We start from the raw sequence: 25,399 nt of genomic DNA on the forward strand, positions 1-25,399 counted from the left end.
AAATAAACAATATAAATAAATAGTGATGCAGTTATTAACTTGATAATCTAATGTGCCATGTAGGCATGCAAGCAAATTAAAGATGAAGTTACCGATATTTGTTTATGCTCAGGATATATATAATTATGACCTACTCTCTACATCAAAGAGATAGAAATTCATAAGTTCAACTCCTGTCCTCAGCTGCATAACTGAGTATGCTTGTTAAAAAAATGTAGTTTTTTGTGGTTGTTAAGTTAATAACATGTCACTGTTATTTGTGCTGTTCTGAAACAGACATCAAATCATATATATTCCCTTTGGAAAGAAAATAAAGGCAGAAAGGCCGCGAACAAGTCAGTAACTTAGTTTTTAAAAACAGCTCAGCCTTGGCTGTGAAAAAGCAGTTGAGGTTCCTCTAATCTGTAGGGTTTTCTTGCAGAGAAGAATAGTGATCACAAGTAAATGTCTTACTTCCTCCACAGTCCTTTGAAAATGGAGCCCAAAGATTGCAATGTCTCTGTTCTCATCCCTCTGTAGATCCCGAGGGGGTTGGCATCTCTTATCAGGAGAAAGCAGCCAGCAAGGGGCAGCCAGCACATGGAGAGGCCAGGGCAGTGCAATGGGCAAGGCCATTGGGCAGGTAGTGAAAACCTCTTGCTGTGCTAAACAAATGCAGTTTCCTTCCTGCCTTCTGCAAGAGCTAATTTTGTTTTTCATTTCTCTTCTGGTACAAGAACAATAAGGATGCATAAGACCATTCTCTGCCTGTGAGGAGATGTGCATTCGATTATCATAAATCCACTGATAAGAAGTGTACTGGTCAATGAGAATAGGCGTTCTTGGATGAAATAAAAGGTTTAATTGAAAGTCCTATCTCAGGGGAGAGAGATGATTGAGTGTGGTATTGAGTAGACATTAATTACCAGACCAAGGAGTGAAGAAAATAAAAGGAAGAGCCTTCTATGTATTTTGTAAATTTTCGAAATCTGTTTCTTTTAAAAAGAATATAAGAAATTATTCTAATCAGATGCTAGAAAAAATGAGTTTTGTTCAAACACAGTGTTCTTAGAACATCACTAATGTTTCTTAGGATGTTGCAGCTGAATTTTCTATTACAAGTTAGAGATCTAAGTATAGTGCAGACTGTACTGTTAGGCTCAATAATGGCTACAAGAATAAGTACATATTGTATTGATTCACATTAGTAAATGATTTACACTTATTTTTAGTTCTAACATTTTATTTATTTATTTTGGTTATGTCTCTCAGATTCTACTTTTAAAGCTGGTTTTCTATAATTTAATAAATAGAAAGTAAGCTTTAGAAGCATCTGGACATACAGTCCTCACTTAGTGTTTACTAAAACACTGTCTTTATATCACAAAAATATGGCTGTCTTTATAAATCACACATATTTGTTCAGTCGGTGCTTTACTTTTGATATGGCCAAAATAATGGAATGAACTCGATGTTCACAGAGACAAAAACTGGCATCAAGGATTGCCTAACAGGAAAATAATTGGTCAGGTGTCTCTTTTGCCAACCATTTGCATACTTGAATTACGAGTTTATTCAATCAAATAGAGTGCAAAAAAAACCTTCCAAATTATCTGTATTTAATGTGCAGTAGATTTGAAAGGACAAAGATGCAGAGATCCTGAATCAATTACTCGTTTTTTACTCAGTGCCGGTATACAGCGGCTGCCCAACTCAATGCAAATAAATCAAAACAGGTTGCATTTGCATTTCATTTTTCATTTTAAACCAATGGGTTTACTCACCGAATGAGTCTAACCTTTTTAACCAACTGTTTAAGTGTTGATGTAGACATAGTTTTCTTAGTTTTAAATGTGAAAAAAAATTGCATTTTAGGGTTAATTTAGCTAGGGTACTTGCCAAATTGTACCAGCTGTCATAATAAAGTAGAAATGAATGACAGATTTACTCCACCCCATATCAAAACGCAAGAGCGGATGTAGTGATCAGATGAGCCAAAGTAAATGTGAGATCTTAGAAACATTTGCAAGCTATTTCTTGCATAGCTCAGCCCTTTGTAGGCACTGAAGTATAAGCAGGTTGTGATTATGTTTGGTACCATTATGACACTGGAAGGAGGGGGGGGTGAGATTATTCTACCAGCTGTAGGTTTTCAAATATGTGACTTAGTATTTCAAAGCAGCATTTGAAGATGGTGATGGCATCTTGTTTTCTGACACATGCTACCAGCAATATGATGATCTATATTATTTAACTTTTTATTACATTTTTAAAAAAAATGTTAACCCTCTATTAATTTTTTAAAGATTTATTTATTTGAATGGCAGAGCTACAGAAAAAGAGAGGGCACGGATCTTTCATCCACTGCTTCCACTCCCCAAATGGCTGCAAGGGCCAGAGCTGAGCCAATCCAAAACCAGGATCCAGGAGTATCTTGCTGGTCTCCCACATTGGTGCAGTGGCACAAGCTACTGAACCATCCTATGATATATAGGAAATTAGCAAGAAACTAGATCAGAAGCATAATTGCTGGGACTGGAACCAGTGCCCATATAGAATGCCAACGTTGCAGGTAGCAGGTTTACATGTTAGGCCACAGATCAGCCCCTGAATTATGTTTTAATATGTAAATATGACACATACTGATCTACAATGGTAAAAAAAATTGTGACAATACTTAGCTATTCACATTGGCTTTTAAATATCATGTACCATGTACTTGTTCTTAAGTATTTTTAAGAAAACTGTAATTTCTGAAAATAAGATGCAAGATGTAGCTGTCTTTTTCCCTCCCCACTTTAATGTCATTATTTCAAAAGGGCATTGTGGTAAAGAAATGTCAACAGAAAATTTATGAAGTCATCCCATAGCAAATATTTATTAGATGCATGCATCCTGCCGGATGCTAATGGGATTCAAAGCTGAATTAAACATAATTTCTGCCCTTGATGAGATCACAATGGTAGAGCAGAGTTAAGATAGACCAGCTAGCAAATAATTGTAAGAAATAAAGAAAATGCTGAGAATCATAGGAATGATAAAAGGAAGGTAAAATAGGAGTTCAGAAAAGAACAAATTGTTTCTCTATTAATAAGATGAGTAAATTCAAAGGATGGTGGGACTGACATTTTAGTGCAGCTGGGTAAACTGCCGTTTGTGATTCCCACACGCCATTACTGATTTGCCAGTTTAATTCCCTGCTACTTTGCTTCTGATCTAGCTCCTTGCTAATATGACTGGAAAGAGAGTAGAAGATGGACCAAGTCATTGGCTACCTACCACCCTTTTGGGAGAGCTGCAAAGAGTTCCTGACAGTTTGCTTTCACGTGGCCCAGTCCTGGTCATTGAGGCCATTTGGAGAGTAAACCTTTAACCAAAAGACAAATCTCTGTCTCATACTTGTATCGCCCTCCTCCTTCCCCTCATCTCTTCCTTTCTTTCTCTCGTTTTTCTCTCCTGTCTTTTTCACACTACTTTTTAAATAAATAATAAATATATAATTTTAAAGAAAAGAAATGATGGTTTATATTGCCAAGGTACAAAGTTTTGCTATTTATAAATATTATACAAAGTGTGCCTTATTCCTTTACATGTCACAATAAAATTTGTTTTTCAACTGAAATAATGTCTTTGCTTGATACATAAACACATACACATTTAATATTATAAAAATATTATAAAAATTATAGACCGGTGCAATTAACAAAATGCTTATCTAAAATATTGATCAAAGAATTTCACCTTGTTAAGCCTCTATTTTTAATGTGTCAGCAAATAAAAATGCAGTCATGATAGATTAGTTTTAGGGTTAAGGATAGGCCTTGTTTAGTCTGAAGCATCATTTGTGGGAAAATTAAGATCCATTGGTTCATGGAAGAATGAAATCCATTCAGCCTGCATCTAGCAAAATATTGATTGGAAATGTGCTGAACTTTTAAACTTCTTAAAATTACACACTGATTTTACAGGAATTAAGGCCACAGAAATTGCTCCCTGGCCCTTTCCTTCTTTCTTAGACATACAACAGTATATAAGAGGGCATTTGGAGAATGAACACTGGGGAAGAATAACGTGAACTAAAAGGCAATATATAGTAACCCAAGCCAATTATTTAGGGCCCCTGAGCCACCTGAGCTGTTATCTTCCAGGATCTGGCATGAGTAGCACTGGAATGCGGAAGAGTTCCTGGATCTTTTCAAATAAAGCCTACATGTTTTCCTAATTTGGGAGAATGTTACAGATCCAGAAGACACTCTGAGGTTCAAATTATAGAATGTATGTATGTGTTCAGTAGGATATATGATACTTGACAGAAGAAAAGACATGTCATTAACTCTTGATGATTCTTGTGAGAGTCTCCCTCACTGAGACCATCCAGTTGGTGCAGTTGGTGAATAGATTGTTGGTTTCAGTTGCTCAGTTTCAAGTAAAACATAAATGCAAGTAGTGTCACAGCTTCATGGTATTTGGAGGGTACTCATCTAATCATAGCCTGTGGATTTGGCCATGTGAATTTGTTTCTCCAGTGATATGCTAGGAAATGGTAAGTTACCAAATCCTCTAAGGATATTTTTATTTTCACTTCCTGTGTTTTACAATCTTATAAGCATATTTTGGGAATCCACTGGTCCAAGGAAGATGAAAGATGTGGCACAGACCACATACCTAACCTTTAGCTTAGAGTCAAGACAACCGAGCCCAGCCTAAATTAGCCAGACCTCAGCCAACCTGAAGATATGCAAGACAGAGTAAATGTTGTCCTGTACGTATAACAATGTTTGGATGGTTTGTTATATTGCATTTTGTGGCAACTATGGCCTGATACATTCATTTGCTTTTCCTTATGAATCAATGGTTTCAGTTTTTCCTTTCAGGATGTATAGTCTAATAAGAAGCTATAGTCACATTTAAATTTTGATGGATTTTCATCTTCCATAGAAGCTAAAAGACTTGTTATTTTATAGCCAGTTTTATCTGACAATTAATTTTAGCAGAGTAATTGACTTAGTTATTAGGATAAAAGCAAATTATATATCTATCTACAAATGGCATATTATATATATGGTAAGAACATTTTCATTACAATAGTAAACATGTACTGTGAATTTTAAATGGTTGTTACCCACTGAGATTTCTCAATTTCTATTTGGAATTTAGAATTATTTATCACTAATAGCATACTAAAGGGGATTGGCTTCCAGCTGGAACATTAGATGCAACTCCAACATCACAGAAAAGGATGGGATATGAATGGTTGTTTTTAACTTTTGATTTTCTTCTTATGAGGCATAAGTAGCAAACAAAAGCTCTTTTCCTCTGCCCCATGAAAGTGCTATTTTGAGGCCATAATAGTAGTATTACTGTAACATACATAACTTAATAAATGTTGCTTTTAAGGTGAAGAAGCATTTACTGGGTCCTATAGGAAAAATGAATGTGATTCGGATGTAATCCCTCACTTTGATTTTTTTGTTTTAACTTGGGAAAAAGTTGTGGTAGCTTTACTGAGAAAGTCACCATTCTTTAAAAATGGTGAATATCCCTAGATTAGATGTTGCTTTATTGAAGGCTTTTACAGTCCTCTGTTGTTTTAAGATTTGATTCTATAGCTGTAGAACTTCCAAAGTTTCCTGTGGGAAAAAAAAAAGAGTTGTAAATCATTGTCTTTGACTATCTACAGACATTCCCCAGTTGAAAACTTAAAAAAAAATGGTGATTGTCATGTGGGAGATTTCTTCTTTTTTTTTTTATCTATTAATTACATTGCATTATGTAACAGTTACATAGGCTCTAGTTTTCCCCCATCCCCTCTAAGGAAACTAAACATCACGTATTCACTTTTATGGAATAAGGATTCCATAGCATTTTCCCTCGTGACACTCTGTTGTTGATAGTAATTGTGAACTATGTCATACATGCAAAAATGTGATGAAGAAATAGTGGAAATGCAAGTTTTAGTTATAAGGTTCTGTGCATCTGGGAATTGTTGGACTTAACAACATTCTCCTCTGGAGAAATTTCTGGAGCCTTCTCTGTTTTCTAATCCTTTCTCTCTAGTCAGCCATCCTTGTATTCTGTATTGTAACATTTCCTTAATTATCTGGCAGGAAAAATTGTCTATAATATGCTCCATACAAAGTTGGGTTCCATGGTCAAGTTAAATTAAGCATACTGTGTCCCTTCCTGTTGAATTGTCTAAGTATATATTATCATTCTAAAGGCTCTAAGAAGTCCAAAGTAATGTTTTTCTCAGAATTGTTCATCATTGAAAGCGTCATCTGCATTGTTTTTACTTGTCCCTCAATGAAATCACCATGACCGCGTATGTGAGCCCTTAGCTTGCTCCAAGTCTTTGAAAAGTCCAATTTGTTTGTCTTGGCTGGATTCTAAAGCCAACCCTAACTAGGCAAGGCCTTAAGTCACCTCTCTACAAGAAACCCCAGCCAGAGTGGGGTCAGAAGACACCTTCATGTTAGCAAATGTCAACTTGGATCAGAAGACCAGGCTGTATAAGCAGAATAGGTATCATACCTGGGGTGTTCCTTTAAGGAATGGGCAACTGGGATGGATGTTTTTTTATTGCAGCCACTTGGGGAGTGAAGCAGTTGACTGATGGACATTTTTTTCTCTCTGTCTCTTCTTCTCTCTGTAAATATACATTTCCAATAAAAATAAATAAATAAATATTAGAAAAAGAGAGATTGGATGCAGGTAACCTGTCATGCATGCAATTAAGAATATCTGCTTTCCAAATTTGTTTTCTTTTTCTTTTTTAAAGATTTACTACTTTGTTTGAAGGGTAGATTTAGAAAGAATGAGATTCAGAGAGAGTGATCTTTCATCCGGCAGTACACTCTCCAAACAGCCGTAACTACCAGACCTGAGCCAATCTGAAGCCAGGACCCGAGTTTTCAGGTCTCCTATGTGGATGCAGGGGCCCAAGGATTTGAGCCATCCTCCACTGTATTCCCAAGCCACCAACAGGGAACTGGATCAGAAGTGGAGCAGTTGGAACTAGAAAACCAGCTCCCATAATTGATGCTGACAGGTGGAGGGTTAGCCAGTTAAGCAATTGCACTGGCCCTTTGGGAATTCTTTTTTTCTGATGTTAAAGTCATTCTTTACTTAAAGAAAAATTTAATTTACATAAGTCCAAGCAGAAGTCAGCATTCACTTTCAAGTTTGCTTTTTGCATATTGCCAGTGGAGGAGAATTTTTTAAAAAATGAAAAGTTTTAAAACTTCATGCAGTAAAGAGTAATCTAAAATGAGTGAATGCACACTGTGGGAGATAACAAGAATATCCATTTAATGAGATCCTAAGGAACTGTTTGTCATTTATTTTTTGAAACCTGTCTTCCATCAAAAACAAATTCCAGTTTTGATACATTTAGCTCTCTGAAGATTTAATTATATCTATTTTGACATTAGTTTTTTCTTTTTCTATGGTTGCTTTGGAACTTTGAACTAATTTTCAACACTTTAGGATATAATTATATATATATATATGCATCGGTATATGTACATATAAGTATACATGTGTGCATAGTGAAATCTTTGTTACCTCCATTGTCCAAAAGAGGAAAAAAATACTTTAAAAGATCATCTTCCTACTTATAAATCTCCATGAGTTCTTCTGATTTCATTTATACTTCAGTAGGAGTAAGAGAAAAAAGAATTTTTCACCATTTGTTAAAATGATCATCCTTAGATCACCATTTACCTTGGAACGTGCCTGTTCATCGTTTCTCTTTTTCTTTACTTTAAAAGTACAATCAAAAATAAAATGCCTCCCTGCTGTCGCAATGAGTCTCTGATCCCCACTCTGGATGATATTCACATTTTGAATTTTATGTAATCCAATTGGCTAAAAACCTTTCATGCTTGTAATAGCTACCCAGAGCTTTTTCAGAAGATTAAAATTTTTCAGAAAATTAACTGTCTTGCAGGTGTCTTATCCTCTCATTGTTATGAAATTTATTTAGGTTTAACGAAAGTTTTATCACTTCAAATTCCTTAGAACTTAGGCAAAAAAAAAATTGACAATAGTTAAGCTTATTATAAAACATCCTGGCAGAATTGCCAGGTATGACTTCTGCTTTATATTCTGTAAAAAAAAAAAGTGAAGCGCTTTTGTTTGAGTTTTGGTAATTGACAAAATGATTGCATGTGAAACATAAGTCTTGCATTAAGTAAACTGCTCGCAACACAGACTAATTACACATTTGGGAGACAAGGCAGAGACATCCAGAGCTTGCTCGTGCTGAGCCAAGAGCAAAGCATTTAATGAAATGAGGGCCATCAAAGGTTCAGTGTGGATGCTTTCAGGTCTGACCTGCGCTTCTGGGAAATTGAACATTGGCCCTGTAGACTGCTAGATTCCCCCAGGATTTGAAGACTGGGTTATTGCCACTTGTGTGCATGAATCAAGTGCTGCTTTGTGATACACAACATTTGTGATTCTAGAGTGGCCACGTTTGGAACACTCTTAAGCTAATAATATGGCTGTCTCCACAGTCATCCATCTTTCTGCCTTTCCAGCCACCTTTCACACCAAGTAATTACTTTTGATATCTGTTTTCCAAAAAATGGTTAAAGTATCCGGCAAGGCCTAAGTAGACCCTTGTTTCCTCTTGCCTCTTGCTCCATGTTTTCTTCTCCAAAATATACTGCAAAAGAAATATAAAGACTGTATCATATTACTCAACACAAATTTTTTAACAATTTAACAATTTTTTAACAATTCTCTGTATGTAGACTATTTCTTACTCGAGTGCTTAGTACATTGTAAGAGTTTGATTAAAAACACATTGAAAGTGGCTTGCCCCGGTGACATGTATGAGAGCTAAATGGATGTGGAAGAGACTGAACAAGTCTGCAGTACATACTGGCAAGCATGGGAACCAGGCCTGGTGGGGGTTATAGCGAGTTGCCCCAACTAGGCTGCAGCTCCCACTGGTTTGCGTGAGGGCTGAGTATGAAGTGGACAGGATCGGGCTGGATTACAACACCCATTGGTTCACGTGGAAGACAGGGCTGGAAACAGAACTGACCCAGCAATTGAAATGACCAGCATGTGCTTAAGCTAATCGGGGTGAAGGACTGTGCCAGACCCTGTACTGGCAAGCACACACAAGAATCAGACAACGTTTCTTTGGAGATCCCTCCACCTGAACTGTTGATCACAGTACCCCAACCATGAAGAGACTATGTCAGCCAGTAGATTCTGAATAGATTTAATTGCATTTGGAATGGCAAGATTGGCAGCAATTCAGAACTGTTGAACTATCAAAACTGCTTGAGCAGGACCCTTGGAGCATGCCTCACATTGGAGACCTGGGATGGGTGGGAGGCTGGGTGGGGCTTTTCCCTTTGTTTTTCCCCTGATCCCAGACACGGGGGAAAATGATGATATTAGTGTGGAAACAATGGTATTACCCACTTTCCTGTAGTCCTTGACCCTTTGTACCCTAATCAACTAAGTATAATTATAAAAAAAAAGAAAAAGAAAGTGGCTTGCAAAATTAGGGGAGAAAAGTCAGCATTTTACTCACTATTCGATTTTGCATTTGTTTTTCTTCTTGTTATTTAATAAGAATGATTCCTATATTTGCATGATTGCACTGTTTTTGAAAAATGAAAACAGTGAGCCATTAGGGCTGTGGAATCCAGCTAGTTGCTTGTGAACATAGAATGATACTAGTGTTACATTCAGGGCCAAGAGACCAGAGCAACATAGAAGTCTGTGCATGCAGGTGACACTATTGAGGGAAAAATGGAACAATATGCGTGTGTGATAAATGCAATAAAGACAGGGAGATGAGTGAACACAGATAGGAGGGAATGAAGTATCACACTGGATGTTCCAGGAAGACATCAGTGGTAAGTTGATAGTTCTACAGAAAGTTGAGGAAAATGAGGAGTCCAGAAATCTAGGGAAAAGGCAGTGAATGTACTGGGACAAGGGACAGTTCTGTGTAAGTTGTGTTGAAGACAAAAAAGGTAGATGGGACAAGTATAGGTAGTGATTAGTAGATGAAGTCAGAAAGTATAGTTGGGGTGCTCAACTTATGGAGCCTATCAGATACTATAAAGACTTTTTAGCTCGTTCAGTGAGGTGGAAAATCACTAGGAAGTTCTGAGAATTTGCTTTAATGAGGCCACTCTGGCTGCTGTGCTGAAAAGTCCTCTGAAGAGGAGAAATGTGGGAGTACACAGGCAGCAGTGCTTCAAAGACAATCTGATGAGAAGTAGGGGGTACAGATGGCTAGAGTCACGGGGTTCAGGGTAAACCGTTAGGTTGCAGACAGTTGGAAAGTTACAGACAGTGGGAAAAGATGATTGACCTGAAGTGGGGTGTGAGAAAAAGGGGAGTCAGGGATGATTTTAAAATCCCTCACTTGAATAACCAGAAGGCTACAATTATCATTTACTGAGATGGGGGAAACTTTAGGAGGAACAGCATTGAGGAATGATCCATTCAACCATAATTTCAAAGCAGAAACCTTAATGGTGTTTATAGTTGACAGATGAGAGGTGAAGATATGAATTTGTGATTCAGAGGTGTATAAATGGTGGTGAAAACTGTGAAATTAGATGCAATAACTTAGAGAGTGTGAGAGAAAAGAGAAGAAGCCACAGGATCAACCCCTAGATGCTATGGTATTTAGAGACTGTTGAAATAAGAAAGGAGCAGCAAAGGGAATGGACCCCAGTGAAGTGAGAGGCAAAACAGAGATTACTGGTATCCTAAACCCAAGAAAATAGAGCATTTCAAAAGTAGGGCTTCATCAGTTGAATCTAACACTATTGGTAGGTTAGATAAGATAGGAGGTGAACATGGAAGATACTGATGATCCTGATCTGTAAATATACTACACATATGTACACACATACTGTTTATAGAATACTTATACATATTATTAAATAATGGATAAATGCTATATGTCAGATATATAGACTGTCCATAGAATCACATAATATACCCATCTATGTGCATATATATGTGTATATATCATTATAAAGATGTTTACCACCTCTGTAGCTGGCGATGCAATACTTCATAATATTTAAACATTTATATATAAGTATTTAATATAATTTAAATATTCATATATACAATGTGTTAATAAATATCAAGACACTTGCGTTTTCATCTGAGTGCCTGGTTCAAATCCATGCAACTCCACTATTAATAAAATTTCCCATTACTCTGCATTCCGGGTGGCAGCAGAAGATGGATAAAGTACTCAAGTCTGTGTCCCACTTGTGGGAGACCTGTACAAAAGTCTAGGCTTCTGGTGTGGACTCAACCCAACCCCAGATGTAGAGGCATTTCTAAAGTGACTGGGTAGACAGACAACTCTATTGCTGTCTCACCCACTCACTCTCTCCCTAACTTGTGTGCATATATGTTTGTGTATGTGACAGATATTTCTGAGATGTTTTATCCTTTTATATACAGATCACAAAATGGTTAGAAAATACACACAAAGAGAAATAAAAGTCCATAATCTGATTTCAGTATATCATCATGATTCTTTGCTATGCAGTTAGGATGCGGTAGGAACAGGGAGAAAAGAAGTAGGTGGACTCCTGAGTATATGTATAAAGTTTTTATGTTACACAGTCAAAACAGGCTGTACCTGAAAGAATTTGCTTTTTTGTTTTACAGTGTTCCCAAATTATTAAGCAATTTGTATCAGTATTGTTTTATATAATGCCATCATTCCAAACAAAGAAGATACACTTAAGCATAGTCTACCTGATAAGCAGCATTTTCTCCTGGGTTTTTGTATAAGTGAAAGAGTATTTTACATATGAACCCCAAAAATCTGCATTTTTTAATCATCTTTCCTACTCTGTTCATTCCACAGAGATAACATTTCTGCTTTGGGAAAATTAGCTGCCCTGTCACCAGGAGCACAGCTATGTAAATGATCCTCCAGTAGTTCATTGTGACTTTCTATGTGATCCATCATGAACCTGTGAACCTAAGACCTGGTTGTTTGCCAGGCTGTTTGCTGTGCCCCATTCCTGAGTCTGAGGAACCTATTAGTAGGCAGGGGTACAACCAGCAGCTGCTAAAATTGCCGCTTTGACCTTAGCTCCTTTTAATTCAACTGTGTTTGCCAGTTGGTAATTCAGGGCAGTGGCCCCCAACTGGAGGGGATTTGCTTCCAGTTCGCATGTGACAATGTCTGTTGGTAATTTGGGTTATCACAGCATGGGAGGATGATACTGTTTACATCTACTGGGTGATAGGAATTGGTCTAAATATCTCACAATACAGAAAATAGCCCCCAGAATAAAGAATTCTTCCATCTCAAATATCAATTATGCTGAACTTGAAGATGTATAGATTAGAATCTTATATGACTTTGGGCAGGTGAAAGGGCATTAGATCTAGAAGTATATGCTACGGGAACATCTAGGAACTAGTTGTGACTCAGTGGCTTCGGCTGCCGCCTATATTGCTGGGATCCCATATGGGCACTGATTTAAGCCCTGATTGCTCTACATCTGTGCCTGTGAAAGCAGCCGAAAATGACCCATGTACTAGGGCTCCTGCCACCCACTTGGGAGACCCAAATGGAATTCCACACTCCTGGCTTCAGTATAGCCTTGGTCTGCTGGATCAACCAGTGGATCAATATCGCTCTGTAACTCCCTGTCTCCTTTCCTTTCTGTCTATGACTCTGCCTTTCCAATAAATGATCATTATTTTTTTCCTGAAAAATGACTTTTTAAAATCCAGAAATATAGCCATTAATGACAAAAAAAAAAGTGAAACAGTGAAGCAACAAAGAAGTGAATGTTCTAAGATTTCACTTATTACACCAGCCATACCTATTTGGATTTTTTTCTTGCCGTTTGACCTTCTGTGAATAAAAAAGGGAATACCACACACAAAGAACTCTTATCCAAAAGACAGAATCCAAGAAGGTCCAAGGTCTGACTGTGTCACTGCCTCTGGGCTTATCCTATCACTACAGTCCCATAGTGAAGCATTTGCCAGTATTCCACACCCCTTTATGTCTGCTACAAAAGATTGTCTGGCAAGATTTGCATTTAATTTTCAGAGTTGCTGATTGAACTAAGATTATTGGAAGGAGGCATTCAGCATATTGATTTTTTTGTACATTAGGTAAAAGGACATTTATTTCTAACAGAGGAAATGGCTGTGTTAACTACTGTAATGGCTTCCTTCACCATTGGGACATTTGCTATTATTGGAGACCACTAATTACAACTTGAGCCTGCTACATCACAGCATAGGAAGGACATAAAATATTACTGTATGTGAGTGGAGAATATAAAATTGTATCATGTCTTACTGTCACGGTAGAAATCTGCTGTGGAATTTCCTGTAGATAGACCAAATCAGGCTAGCCTACAAAACTGGGGATATAAAGATACCTTGTACCAGATTACAAAGATCCTTCCAGAATTGGACTCAAAGAAGAAGAAAGTTCACTGTTGGCTCCCAGAGGGTTGTGAGGAATGGGGAGATTTTGAACAGAAGTTACACAATTTCAATTAGGGACAACCAACGTTCAGAAGATCTGTGACACTAAATGGTGACCACTATAATTGGAAGGATTTATGGAAAATGAAATTAAAAGATGCACAAATTCCTTGATTTTCTGAGATCTCATATTAATGTGTTGTATACTTATACCTAAAAATTGTGAATGGAATATATTGAATTTGATTTGACTTCAAAATAAATAAATAAACATAAGACATTCAAAAGTTCAAAGAAAAATAGAATTAAAAGATGGAGGGATTTGGGGTAAAAGTTTCTGACACCCCTCACAGGATTTTCATAATGCACATCTTTCCCAAACTTTTTTCAAAACCTGTAATGTGAAAACGTTTGTACCAAAATTTTCAAAAGTCTTTTAACTTCATTTCCTTGAATGTTTTGAAATGCCATCGTATGATTTTTGTGGACTGAAACATAAATTTTAAAAATAGTAAAAATAAATATTGTTTATATCATCATTTACCCACAGATAATATGGGACTGTAATATTCACTGTCTATTGAAAATGGATATAGACTGATATAGAACTTGAAACTGTAGTGGATCAACTCAGAACCGTTCACTCTAAAAGAATAACAAAGAATCTGATGCAGGAATGCACTGCCTGGGATCTCCAAAGCTCCAACACTGACATGTCTTGGGGGCATGTCAGCTTGGTAGTTGAGTTTCCACATCTCTAACATGGCCATGCTGATTAACTTCAAACCTCAAATGGTTATTGTGAAAAATCAGTGTATCACTCTGCGAAAGTACCAAATGGAGTCATGCAATCACTATTAACCAACAGTTTATTTGTTTCATTGTAGTTCTGGTTCTGAGATGTCAGGGACTTCAAAAAGATAAATTTCTAATGAAGACAGAGCTAGGCCATTGATCTGTATCTCATTTCAACTTCTTATGTTGTAAATGAAAGGAGTTAATACAAATAATAGTGTTCATTCTTACTAAGAGTTAACACACTTGCCCAAAGAAAGCTGATCATCGAATAAAGTTCTTTAAATGTGTTACTGAAGCAAAAATAGTCTTTGCCATTTTGTTAGTGGAATAGAAAAAGCCAGAGAATCTTGGGGGTTTTTCTCTGATATCAGTGTTCACAAAATTGTAGTAAGAATAGTTATGTTTTAATTTATACTTTAATTTGGTGAAGCTTTATTAGACTGAAATTAAGTGATTTCCAAAGAGGCCTGGAAACATAAATGATTGTGAAGTGTTATGGATTGTAAATTGGACATCTTGAAAGCTAATAGTTTGCAAGTATGAAGGCTAATAGTTTACATTTAGTGCTGAATTCTGGCTTTGTAATAGAAAAAAAAGTGTGAATCAAAGGATGGGATTTGTTTCTTAGATAATAATATAATGAATTAGTTCAAAGAGCTAATCTATAATAGTTTTATTAAATTAAGCAATAAAGGTCTATTTCTTTGACTAACCTATAGTCAAAATCCTCACAGCTAACTTCATTTGCAATAATATTAAATGAGGGAACTATTTCTTTACAAGTGAGGCATGGGTTTTCTCTTATTTCGGTAGGAGTTGAAAATGTCATGTAGTGGATCTGGCTTTAATCAGACCCTTTAATCCTGTTTTAATTATGGGTTCTTTGCTACTTCTGATTTCATAGTTATTTGTGACTGCCATTCAGACAGCCATAGTAATTTTTTAAATATGTAATTTTACATAAGAATCCACTCAAAGTGACCTTAAGATGAGAGTCTCTAGACATAATTATAGAGAGGAAGGAACTACCGACCTACAATGAGTTGATGGTTTCCAGGAATATCTCATTTTCAGTTAGTTTTTCAGCGAAATGCTATAGCAGAGTTTTACATATGTGCAAGCTTGACAGGAATGTAGAAGGGACACCTACAGGGATTATCACATGGAACATGCTTGTTAGTTTCCAAAACTGTGTACTGGCAACAATAGAGACCAGGTGTGGTTAGCCAACCACTTTTCCCTGTAGAGCAGAAACCTGACTGTGCTATTTGCTGCCATCCTCTGCCAACTCAAGACCAGAATGCCTGCAGCTAGGTGGCATTTGTAAAAGTAGATGGGAATATTTATTGTTCATAATCATTTTTATTTGGGTCTAAAATTGAATGGTAATGAATTGCAGGTACAAAAAGTGTGGACATTGATAGAGTGTGATGGAATTCAATAATGATATTTATTTCTCTAGCTTCACCTTTCTCTCACTTTAAAATAATATATTATTTTAAGTGCTGTATATCCCATTGACAGTCTTTACCAATAGTAGTACTTCCATGGAAAAATTTATTTTAAATTACATACACCAAATAGTTTCCTGATTTTATTAAATGTTCTATACAAACACAGGATTAAGCTGAAGCTGAGGACTGGGTTCCTATTTCAGCTTTCCCACATCAATAATAGGAACTCAGTTGCTTGAATCATTACCACTGCCTCCCAGGGACTGCAATAATAAGAAGCTGTATTCAAAGCTGGCACCAAGAACTCTGCCATTGTCCATACCTACAAGGAACTGAACAGCTGTTCTTTCCTTGAAATTCTAACATGTTACTCCACTGAAATCTGATTCTTTGGCTGTGTTAGATAGATGTTGACATGATATATTCTTTAAGGTCTCTTCTGAAACCTGAAATACTCTTTATTCTAATCCCATCTTCTTTAATTACTCACAAGATTTTGTTGGATTTATAGGGTGTCTCAAATTGTAGAAACCTGCCTTGTCAAATGATCACTCCATGGATGTGGAGGGATGGTCCCTTGCAGAGAGACCAGACTTTCCTGGCCAGTGGAAGAATTCCAACCATTAGAGATGAAGTTGTCCTGTTTGCTAGTTTTGTATGGACTTGGTCATCAGAAGTATATATATAAATATAAATATATATATGAATATATAAATATAAAATATAACTATATATTTATATGAAAATAAAATGTAATATTTATATATTATAAATAAAATATATAAACATATTTATTATATATTTATAAATCAAATATACATAATATATTTATATAATATGAATATGTAAGTATATATATAAATATATATATACAAATAAATAGAAATATATAAATATATATTTCTGTTTATATATAACATATCTGTATATATACATATTTTATAACAATACATTATTGTAGATAATATATAATATACATAAACTGTAAGAGGGAGAGTAGCATATTAGAAAGTAAAAGTACTATGCAATGTGATCTCAACCTCTGAAAAAAGTGGGACTCCCAATGACATTTATAAATACACCTCTACATTATAATAGATTTCCTACCTTTACCTGTAGTTATCATGTCATGATACACTTAAATACCAGAAAGTTAAACTTACAACTTGTACTAAGGACGATACTATTGTGGTAATATGCAGGAAAAGGTTGGGAGAGAGGTGGAGATAGAGAGGAAAGAAGCCCACAAAAATGTGTTTTGGAAAACAACTTGAAAATAAAACTAGCAAAATTCAAGAAGTGTGAAATTCCAATCTGTTTTTGTCCCAACAGAAAGGAGAAGCCGACTGCTATGCGCCATCTCTGGAGACAACCGAACAACTCACCTTTGAGATTCCCCTGAATGACTCAGGCTCTGCAGGCCTTGGGGTGAGCTTGAAAGGCAACAAATCCAGAGAAACTGGAACAGACTTGGGGATTTTTATCAAATCTGTCATCCATGGAGGTGCTGCCTTTAAGGTGAGTGGGGATGGTGTGTTCTCCTTTCTGAAGCATGGTGCCTGGAGACACGGCTGATGGGCCTAGGGACTGGATGGAGAAGGTGTCTGAGTGCTAGAAACCACCTACACGTTCCTGTCAAAGTCAGAAAATGGATCTGTGAACAGATCTGGGGAGTGATTGGCTGTTTGCAAACTGTAAGTGGTTCTTTTTATTTCCTAGGTTTCTTAAAAACCATCAGGATTAACAATCTTTTTGCTATCTTTTTATTACTCCATTAGGACTCCGCTGAATTTGTAACCTGACAGAACTGACTCTAAAAAACACACAAGCAGGAAAACAAAAGTAAAACAAGTAAACATAAAGCCAGAAAATAATGAGATTGTACTTGCAAGAAATGAAAGCTCAGTGGAGCCTGAGAATGATTGTAGTATAAATTAAAGGTCATTTATCACATTTTACACACTTGCAGCTAACCATGGTACCCAGAATGCTTATTTGCTTTGGAACGCATGGAGGTGGTGGAAAATAGTAATTCTCCTCTTATATATTGATGCAGACAATGCATTCAAAACTATTAGCATACTATAGTAATTGTTTCAATTACCTGTGTTCAAATCCAGCTCTACTGCTTGCCATGTGAAAAGGTGGCTGGAAAAGTGGCCAGCTGTCATCTCTGTCCTCCCTGGACAATGAGAACAAGAAATCACACCTATTTCATAGGGTCCTAAAAATTCAATAAATTAGCACACCTACTGAGATGAAAGCAGTGAAGTGATTATGGAGCATGGTATCCATGTTTGCACCCGTTAGTGTCATTACCTTCTCGTGTCATAAAAACAGACTTTACGAGTTAGAATTCTGCCGTAGCCATCCTCTTCTTCGTTAACCACAGATAGGGTCAGTTTTAGTACCAACCTCCTCAATGATGTTGTTAAGACTAAAAGAAATAACACATATAAATTGTTAAGCACAGAGTCTAGGATAAGCTTGCAGTGAAGTTTAGCTATTTTATAACAATCTTGCTAATCATGGATGTCTTGTTCGATGCCCAGTAGCCTACTTGCACTTTATTCCATCGACCCTTGCCCTAGGTTGTGACTTGAGGAAGCGTTCGTTTATACTTACTCTTCTACTTTTGTTTCAGGCCTTGACATTGAGCTAATCACACCTTTTTTCCTCAGGAAATAAGGAGGACCATGATGTGGGTAGAAGACTTTTTAATTCACTCCTTGGATCCATTGGTTTTGCTGCATAATAAGTAACACAGCATTTCAGTGGTGTACATCCTCAAAGGTTTCTTTTCCTTCTAGATCTTCAGGACTGCCAGGAACATATAGTTTTGAGGTCAATCCCTTACTCTGTAGGATTCCCCAACCTGTCTGAGAAATACAGTGCCAAGAGCTTAAGGGAAACAATGATAATCAAAACAATTAGTACTCTTTGTGCTTGGAACTTAGTGCATGCTGGACACTGAAGTGAGACTTTGATAGGGATTATCTTGCTTTACACTTCACATCTGATTGTTATCTTGCCATTTGACCAGAAGGGAGATTATAGACCATCTCAGTGTCTCTCCGATGGTCCCATAGGCAGGAATCATTCAATCTAAAATTTGGACCAAGGCAGTTTGACTCCGTAGGCTGTCTTATGCTGCACTGTGCTAAAGGCACTTGCATAGTATCCATTCATATTCCTGGAGAACAGGGCCTGCTGCCTGGAGTTGTTACATCCTGCATAGCCCTGGGTTTGGCCTTCTAAATGTGTGCTGTGTTTGAGGATGAGCCTTTTGCCATGTTTGTGAATAGCAGCTTGATATTTTTCTTCTCATTTCTAATGACAGCTCTATTTGCAGAATTTATTCCAGGTAAAGTCAAAACTGAGATGACTTTTTGGAAATTAAAAGCAAACATCTTTGCTTTTTTATGGGCAATAACTTAAGCTCAAGCAGATATCAGCAGGCAGGTTTAATATGTATATACATGTTTGTGCGAGTGAGTAGCTCCTTACCTAAGCAGTTCTAACAGTCCTGTTTCTTATAGAAAGGTTTCAGTTTCCATTTATGTAAATTTCTTTCCTGACACTGGTCTGCTGAGTCAGACAATCACACCATTAAAAACCACTGGACAGCATATTTATAGCTGATCTTAAACAGTGCAAGACATCAATCATGAATTTGGCCTTGTTGTGAATGTTTAGCATCCATTTGTCTTGTTTGCTTTTTCCAGCCTAAAGGGTAAGAATCCAAGCTTGGCTTGCAAGAAGTCTGATGAAACTGAGAGGAAGAGAAAGTGGTTTTCTACCCTCCTTCTGCTGTTCTGATAATCTACTGTAACTCTTCAGAAAACTGTATCCTGTTCTATAGTTCAGGATTATGTCTTATAAAAATTGTTTTGGGCCTTTGCTACACCTGTTGAGAAGATACAAATGTGCCAGACTGCAGTGTCCACAGGGAAGTGTCGAGATAAAGCCCAGGAACATCCACCTTAGCATCTGGCCCTACGTTTTGATCTGAAATCAAAAGAATTATCTTTCTGCCAGAGCACAATCTATCTCTTCTGGTCCTTCTTACCACTAATTGGTTCTCAAGATGTTTTTGCCTTTAGGGAAGGTGGATTTGTGAAAACTGAACTACTTTGGAAAGTACGGCCAATTCTTCCTGTGGATTCTACACGCTCTTGTGTTCCTAGGGGCTGCTGCTGATATAAACTAAGACAGGCAGCTACCTGCCAAATGCAGGACCCCTGAATGACTGGAACTCTAATTGAGGGCCTCTTTTTCTTCTAACCTCTCAGGCTACTCTGTGTAATCCTTTCATCTCTTTCTGAATTATTTCTAATAAGCATGTTAAGTGTCTGTTTGAAAATCACAGCATTCAGTTACTGTAGGATGAATGCTGTCTTGGAAGTGAGTCCCAGAATCTCTAAGGTGAAACAGAATATTTTTACCTTTTTCAGATTTATCCACATGTTTCATCTCATCTTAATATTTACTATTGCTGCTTCTTCTCAAGAAATAAAGCCCAGGGGTGGTCACTTGAACTAGTACTGAAGAGGTTGGTTAAGACATCCTACTTCAGATTGCCTGAATTTGATGCCCTACTCCAGCTTCTGACTAGCTCTAGACTATGGGAGGCAATAGCAGTAGTTGAAGTAGTTTCATCTCTGCCACCATGCAAAAGTCCTGGGCTGTGTTCCTAATGTCCCAGTGTTCAGAAATGTCCCTTGCAGGTATTTGGAGAGTCAAGCATCTCTCTCTCTCTCTCTCTCTCTCTCTCTCTCTCTCTCTCTCTCCTTTTTTGCATGTGTCTCTATAACAAATTTAAAAAAAAAATAAATTGAACCTGGAAACTCTCTTTAAGTGTCAGACCTCCAGTGCTTGGCAATTGTAAGCTTACTTGGCATACAATGCTTTATGAAGATCCGGACTTTCTGGCTGTGCTTCTAAACGTACAGTCCAAGTGGGCTCTGATCATAACAGTGCAATATTACTTTTTATATCATAGATCCTAATATGTTTATGCAACAGCATGTATTAAAAGTTCATAGTTTCCCTTTACTTTCTTTCATTTGTTCTGTGTGTTTTTCCTGAAGTATAGTTTAATTTCTTGGTGGTACAGCATGGGGAGGTGGTGTGAGAGTAATAAATAGAAGCATATTTGTGAAATTTTTCTGAGCTGAGAAGTGTTAGGAATAAAAGCACATGACCCACAAAGGTAATTTTGTAAAATCTCACGTTTGTGATTGTAATTTAAAGTAAAATCTAACTGCTGTTAAATAAAGTGAAATATTAGCTATTACAGTTAGAAAAAAATATAATAAGTAGCCTTTTACCAAATCCACATTTCCATATTTTCCAGGATGCACAGATACAGTTTCACTGATAATTTGAAGAGCTCAGATATTGTTTTACTTATTTGTTAAACATTTTTGAATTCTGAGATGACAGGCTTTATTTATTTATTTTTGCAAGAATTTGCTTTGAACTGTTCCATTGTGGGCATTTTTAAAGGAGAAAATGCGTGTTCTGTCTATTGATTAGACTCATATTTAAGCTGTTTTTGTATTAACAATTCTTAGAAAAAATATAACTTTGAAAATTTAGGTAAGTTATTGATGCGCTGTAGGAAAAATAAATATTCCTTAGGGTTTGGTGTACTAGTGTTAGGTGTCATTCTTGATTTCAGTATACTGATTTTGTGAGTAGAATATATCCTATTGAAACCTTGAAACAATAAGATAAAATGAAAAATTTAAAGGAAACTTTTGTTAAGGGGAAAATGTAATGTGTCAGGTAGATTCTTTAAGAGATCTTAAGTAGGAAAGAATGAATTTAGGAATATCTGTTATTAATTAGCCAGGTTTGTGAATAAATACTACTTGATGATGATGAAATTAAATGAATGAAAAATGCCTGACATAGCTAATTGCAAATGCATGCACTCAGAATATAGAACAGACATAATTTAAGTAATTTGATTTTTGTTTGGTTAGTCAACTTGAGATGCTCCTTCTAAATGACACAGAATTTTATTATCTACACTATTTTAGTAATAGAATCTTTGCCAAATATAGATGACTCCAGTATTTTATAAATGAGTGTATTCTGGGATTTGGAAGACAAAGAGCAATTCTAGAATATTCAAGAACATGCACCTAATGCCCTGTCTCTGGTCTCTCTGTCATGGCACATGTTTAACCACAGTCCAGTCTCTTAACAGAGTCCATAGTTTCCAGTGTGAGCAGCTTCAACTCCAACCTCTGCCGGTATCTATAAATCATGTAGCATTTCCATAATTAATGAATTCAAAGGAAGATAAAAGGGACAGCTTTATAAGGAACACTAGCATTAAATGATTTCTTCACTTTTGTGTTTTGCTGAAATTGGTCATCTTTTCAACTAGTGGGAGACCTTTGGGGATCTCTGTTGTCATCAGCATCTTCAGAGCTTTTGTCTTTGTCAGAAGGACCAGGCAGTTTGAATTTGGGTTTATAACTAGTTCCATTGCAAATCCTCAGCTATGCAAAGCCAACTGTAACATTCCATCCCTTGCCAGTTGTGATATATTTTAGAGACAATTGGTCATAGGAACTTAACTTGGGGTTGGGGGTGGAATGGAAAGAATTTTATCTTAGAAAAGGATTTGCTTGGATGTAAGATAACTGCATTTCTTAGCAATTTCTTTTTTCAAAACACTGAAAATTCTCATATGCATTAATTCATATAGTTATTATTCATTATTTATGAATTTTCAGCAGAAATTAAAATACATGACTTAAAATCTTTCAATATCAGTATCATTGCTTTTTTGATTACTTTAGCAGTTTTATTTCATGAATGATGATGTAAATATAAACACATTTATATTTGCTAAATAAAACATTTTATTTCTACATTCCATGAATAAGTATGTAAGACTTTGTTTAGGTGGATTTGAAAAGAGAGGAGTTGGTTTTTCGAAATTAAAAGGTTGTGCTGTAAAATTTCTGATTTATCATCAGAATGATGGTGCTTTAGCTCTGAAAATAGCACCTTTCCCTAAAGAGTTATCATTTTCATCATGTGTATTTGAATTATTTATGCTGAGTTTATACTTTGGTCAGAATTTTATTCTATGTACTCTAGTTTGGTTTCTTTTTCTGGTGGCTGATTTTAAGCAATATTAACACCAATGTCAGTACTGTGTCTTAACACACAGTAGCAAGTAAATATGGTTATTTTAAATACATGGCAAAGGACTAATCTAGTTAGGTGTTCCTGCAGAATTTTCTTCATTTATATATAGCACATTTGCTTTAACAAGCTTTTTTTTTCATCTGGTTTTCTAGGCAAAAGTAAATGAAGAACAAAAGCCAGGGAAGAGATAGGAAGGGATGGAAAGGAGACTGAAATGACAGGAAACAGAAAAAGTGTAAAACAACTACGGAATGTTATTACTGCTCTGTAGGCCAGTGAATATTTCTGATGATCCTAAGTGCTTCTCAAATTTTCTTGCCAAAGGAAATTTATAAGAAGCAGTATGGCCCTAGTAGAGTGTCTACATTATAATGTATTTATTTATGATCCACATCTTTCCAGAAGGAATTTAAAATGAAATGGATTATAATATACACTTTGAAAGTGTTATAGCAGAGTGGCTTTGATTATGAATGTCCTGATGCTCTAAAAAGGTACCCTTTAGTTAGCTGCCCTCCTCCATCCCCCCCTCCCCGAAAAAGAGAGAGGAAAAAAAAAAGAACAAGCTAAAGATTCCATTGGTGATACACTGCTGTGGCTTCCTACTGGCTTGCTACATGGAAGTGGAGTGAGGTTCTTAAGATGATAACTGAATTAGATAAATAAATTGAAAGTTTTATGACAGTTGAATAAGTGGCCAGAACACAAAAAGAAATGAAGCTTCACTTAAAGAATTAAGCTTCATTCAATAGCTGCTGGGAAATCCAAGCCAGCCTGGGTTTATGAATCTTCAAATAGTTCCTGTTTGTAAGTTAAAGAATGTGTTCATTGCAAGCAAAACATACATCCAGTCTGTGGCATCGGACTCAAAATGTTTCCACTGTATCAGGCTTTGCTGACACGTCTAAGCTAAGTTATACAATATAGTGAGTACCACAACTACTCTCATAATCTAGAAAGCTACTGGCATAATACATTATAGAAGTACACACACACCGAAGTCATCTGATAAGGACTGTATTGACAAGTGTGAGCAGTGACACAGATACTGAGATGAGGAAGCAATTAATTCCACCTGCAGAAAGAATTAGGACGGGGAGGCCATGACAGCGCCTTGTTTTGGAGAATAAGCACATCTTCAATGAATAAGAAAGAACACGAGGCATTTTAAATAGTAGTAAAAATTTCGTAAAATGACCCTGTGGGCACACTGGCATGCAGTCAGCCATCCCTGAAAAACTGGACCCTGATTCGGGAAGAGAGGCACTCCTCAGAGAGCCCACCGGGCTTGGGACAGGTGCTGCACAGCATTGTGCTAAGAGCAGATCAGGACTCTGTAAGTAAGCACTGATGGGCGTCAGGCCTTGCCACGGTGGTTGCTGCCACTACTGTGCTTGAAAACTGTGTTTTAGAAAGCTGGATTCATTGCTATCTTTCATTACTGCTGTTTTCAAATGAAGTTAAATGAGTTCCGTCTCAAATGTGAGTTTCTGCACTGGGTTGGTGTTGTTTTTCCTTTTTTTATTCAAAAATATTGTAGGCAGATGTCAGCAAGTGACGTTAAGGCTTCGAGAAGGATTTGTTCAGGACATTCCACTCCCGCAGTCAGGTGCCTTCTTTCCTGGAATCCCACCCTACTCCTGGGAATGCCTGCTATGGGACCCTGAAGTCAGACTTTCAGATTTGGGCTCTAGGTGTTGATAATATCCCAGAAGACCTTATTGAGGGCCCTGTTAGAAATTTGCAGAGGCAAGAGCCAACATCTGGTCATGATTAATTCTTTCAACACCCGAGACTAATGTGGACTGGCTGTAGGCCCGAGCCAGATATCTCTGGGAAAGCCAGCCTGCCTCTCAACGCTCCTCTCATATTCTGCCAAGACCAGCTCTTTGCCTTGGACTTTTTCTTACTGTCCCCTCTTTGTCTAGTATAACTTGGAGATAAGAATCTTACCTAAACTTGACCAAGAGAGGGCCCGGCGCAGTAGCCTAGTGGCTAACGTCCTTGCCTTACGTGCACCCAGGATCCCATATACGCACCAGTTCTAATCCCGGTAGCTTCACTTCCTATTCAGCTCCCTGTTTGTGGACTGGGAAAGCAGTCGAGGAAGGCCTAAAGCCTTGAGATACTTACTGCACCTGCATGGGAGACCCAGAAGAAGCTCCAGGCACCTAGCTTCAGATTGGCTCAGCTCCGGCCATTGTGACCACTGGGAGAGTGATTCAGCAGACAGAAGATCTTCTTCTCTGTCTCTCCTCCTCTCTGTATATCTGACTTTCCAATAAAAATAGATAAATATTTTACAAAATGACCAAGAGAAGAGGATAAAGTGAGGCACTGTCACCAGAAAGGCTGGCAGAGGTAGCAGTTGGACACCAAGTCCCACATGGTTGAATGAACAGAACATGGGATCCCCTAGAATCCACACATATGCTTACTAGGGCAAATGGAAAATCTTAACACAGGTATGATGCAACCTCCCTGCAAAGAATTACCTTTCCTCGTGTCCATGCAGTTGGAGAGAAACT

At 37.0% G+C, this 25,399-nt stretch overlaps 1 protein-coding gene across 1 annotated transcript in view; it reads left to right on the top strand.

Annotated features, from left to right (window-relative positions):
- Positions 1 to 25,399, top strand: part of PARD3B (par-3 family cell polarity regulator beta) — a 1,014,759-nt gene that overhangs the window by 560,005 nt on the left and 429,355 nt on the right. The window contains exon 11 of the mRNA XM_004576910.3: positions 17,031 to 17,216. Coding sequence (XP_004576967.2) covers positions 17,031 to 17,216 — 186 coding nt within the window. The remainder of the gene's footprint in view (positions 1 to 17,030; positions 17,217 to 25,399) is intronic.

Source organism: Ochotona princeps, chromosome 5 (assembly GCF_030435755.1).
Source record: "Ochotona princeps isolate mOchPri1 chromosome 5, mOchPri1.hap1, whole genome shotgun sequence".
Taxonomy (NCBI): domain Eukaryota; kingdom Metazoa; phylum Chordata; class Mammalia; order Lagomorpha; family Ochotonidae; genus Ochotona; species Ochotona princeps.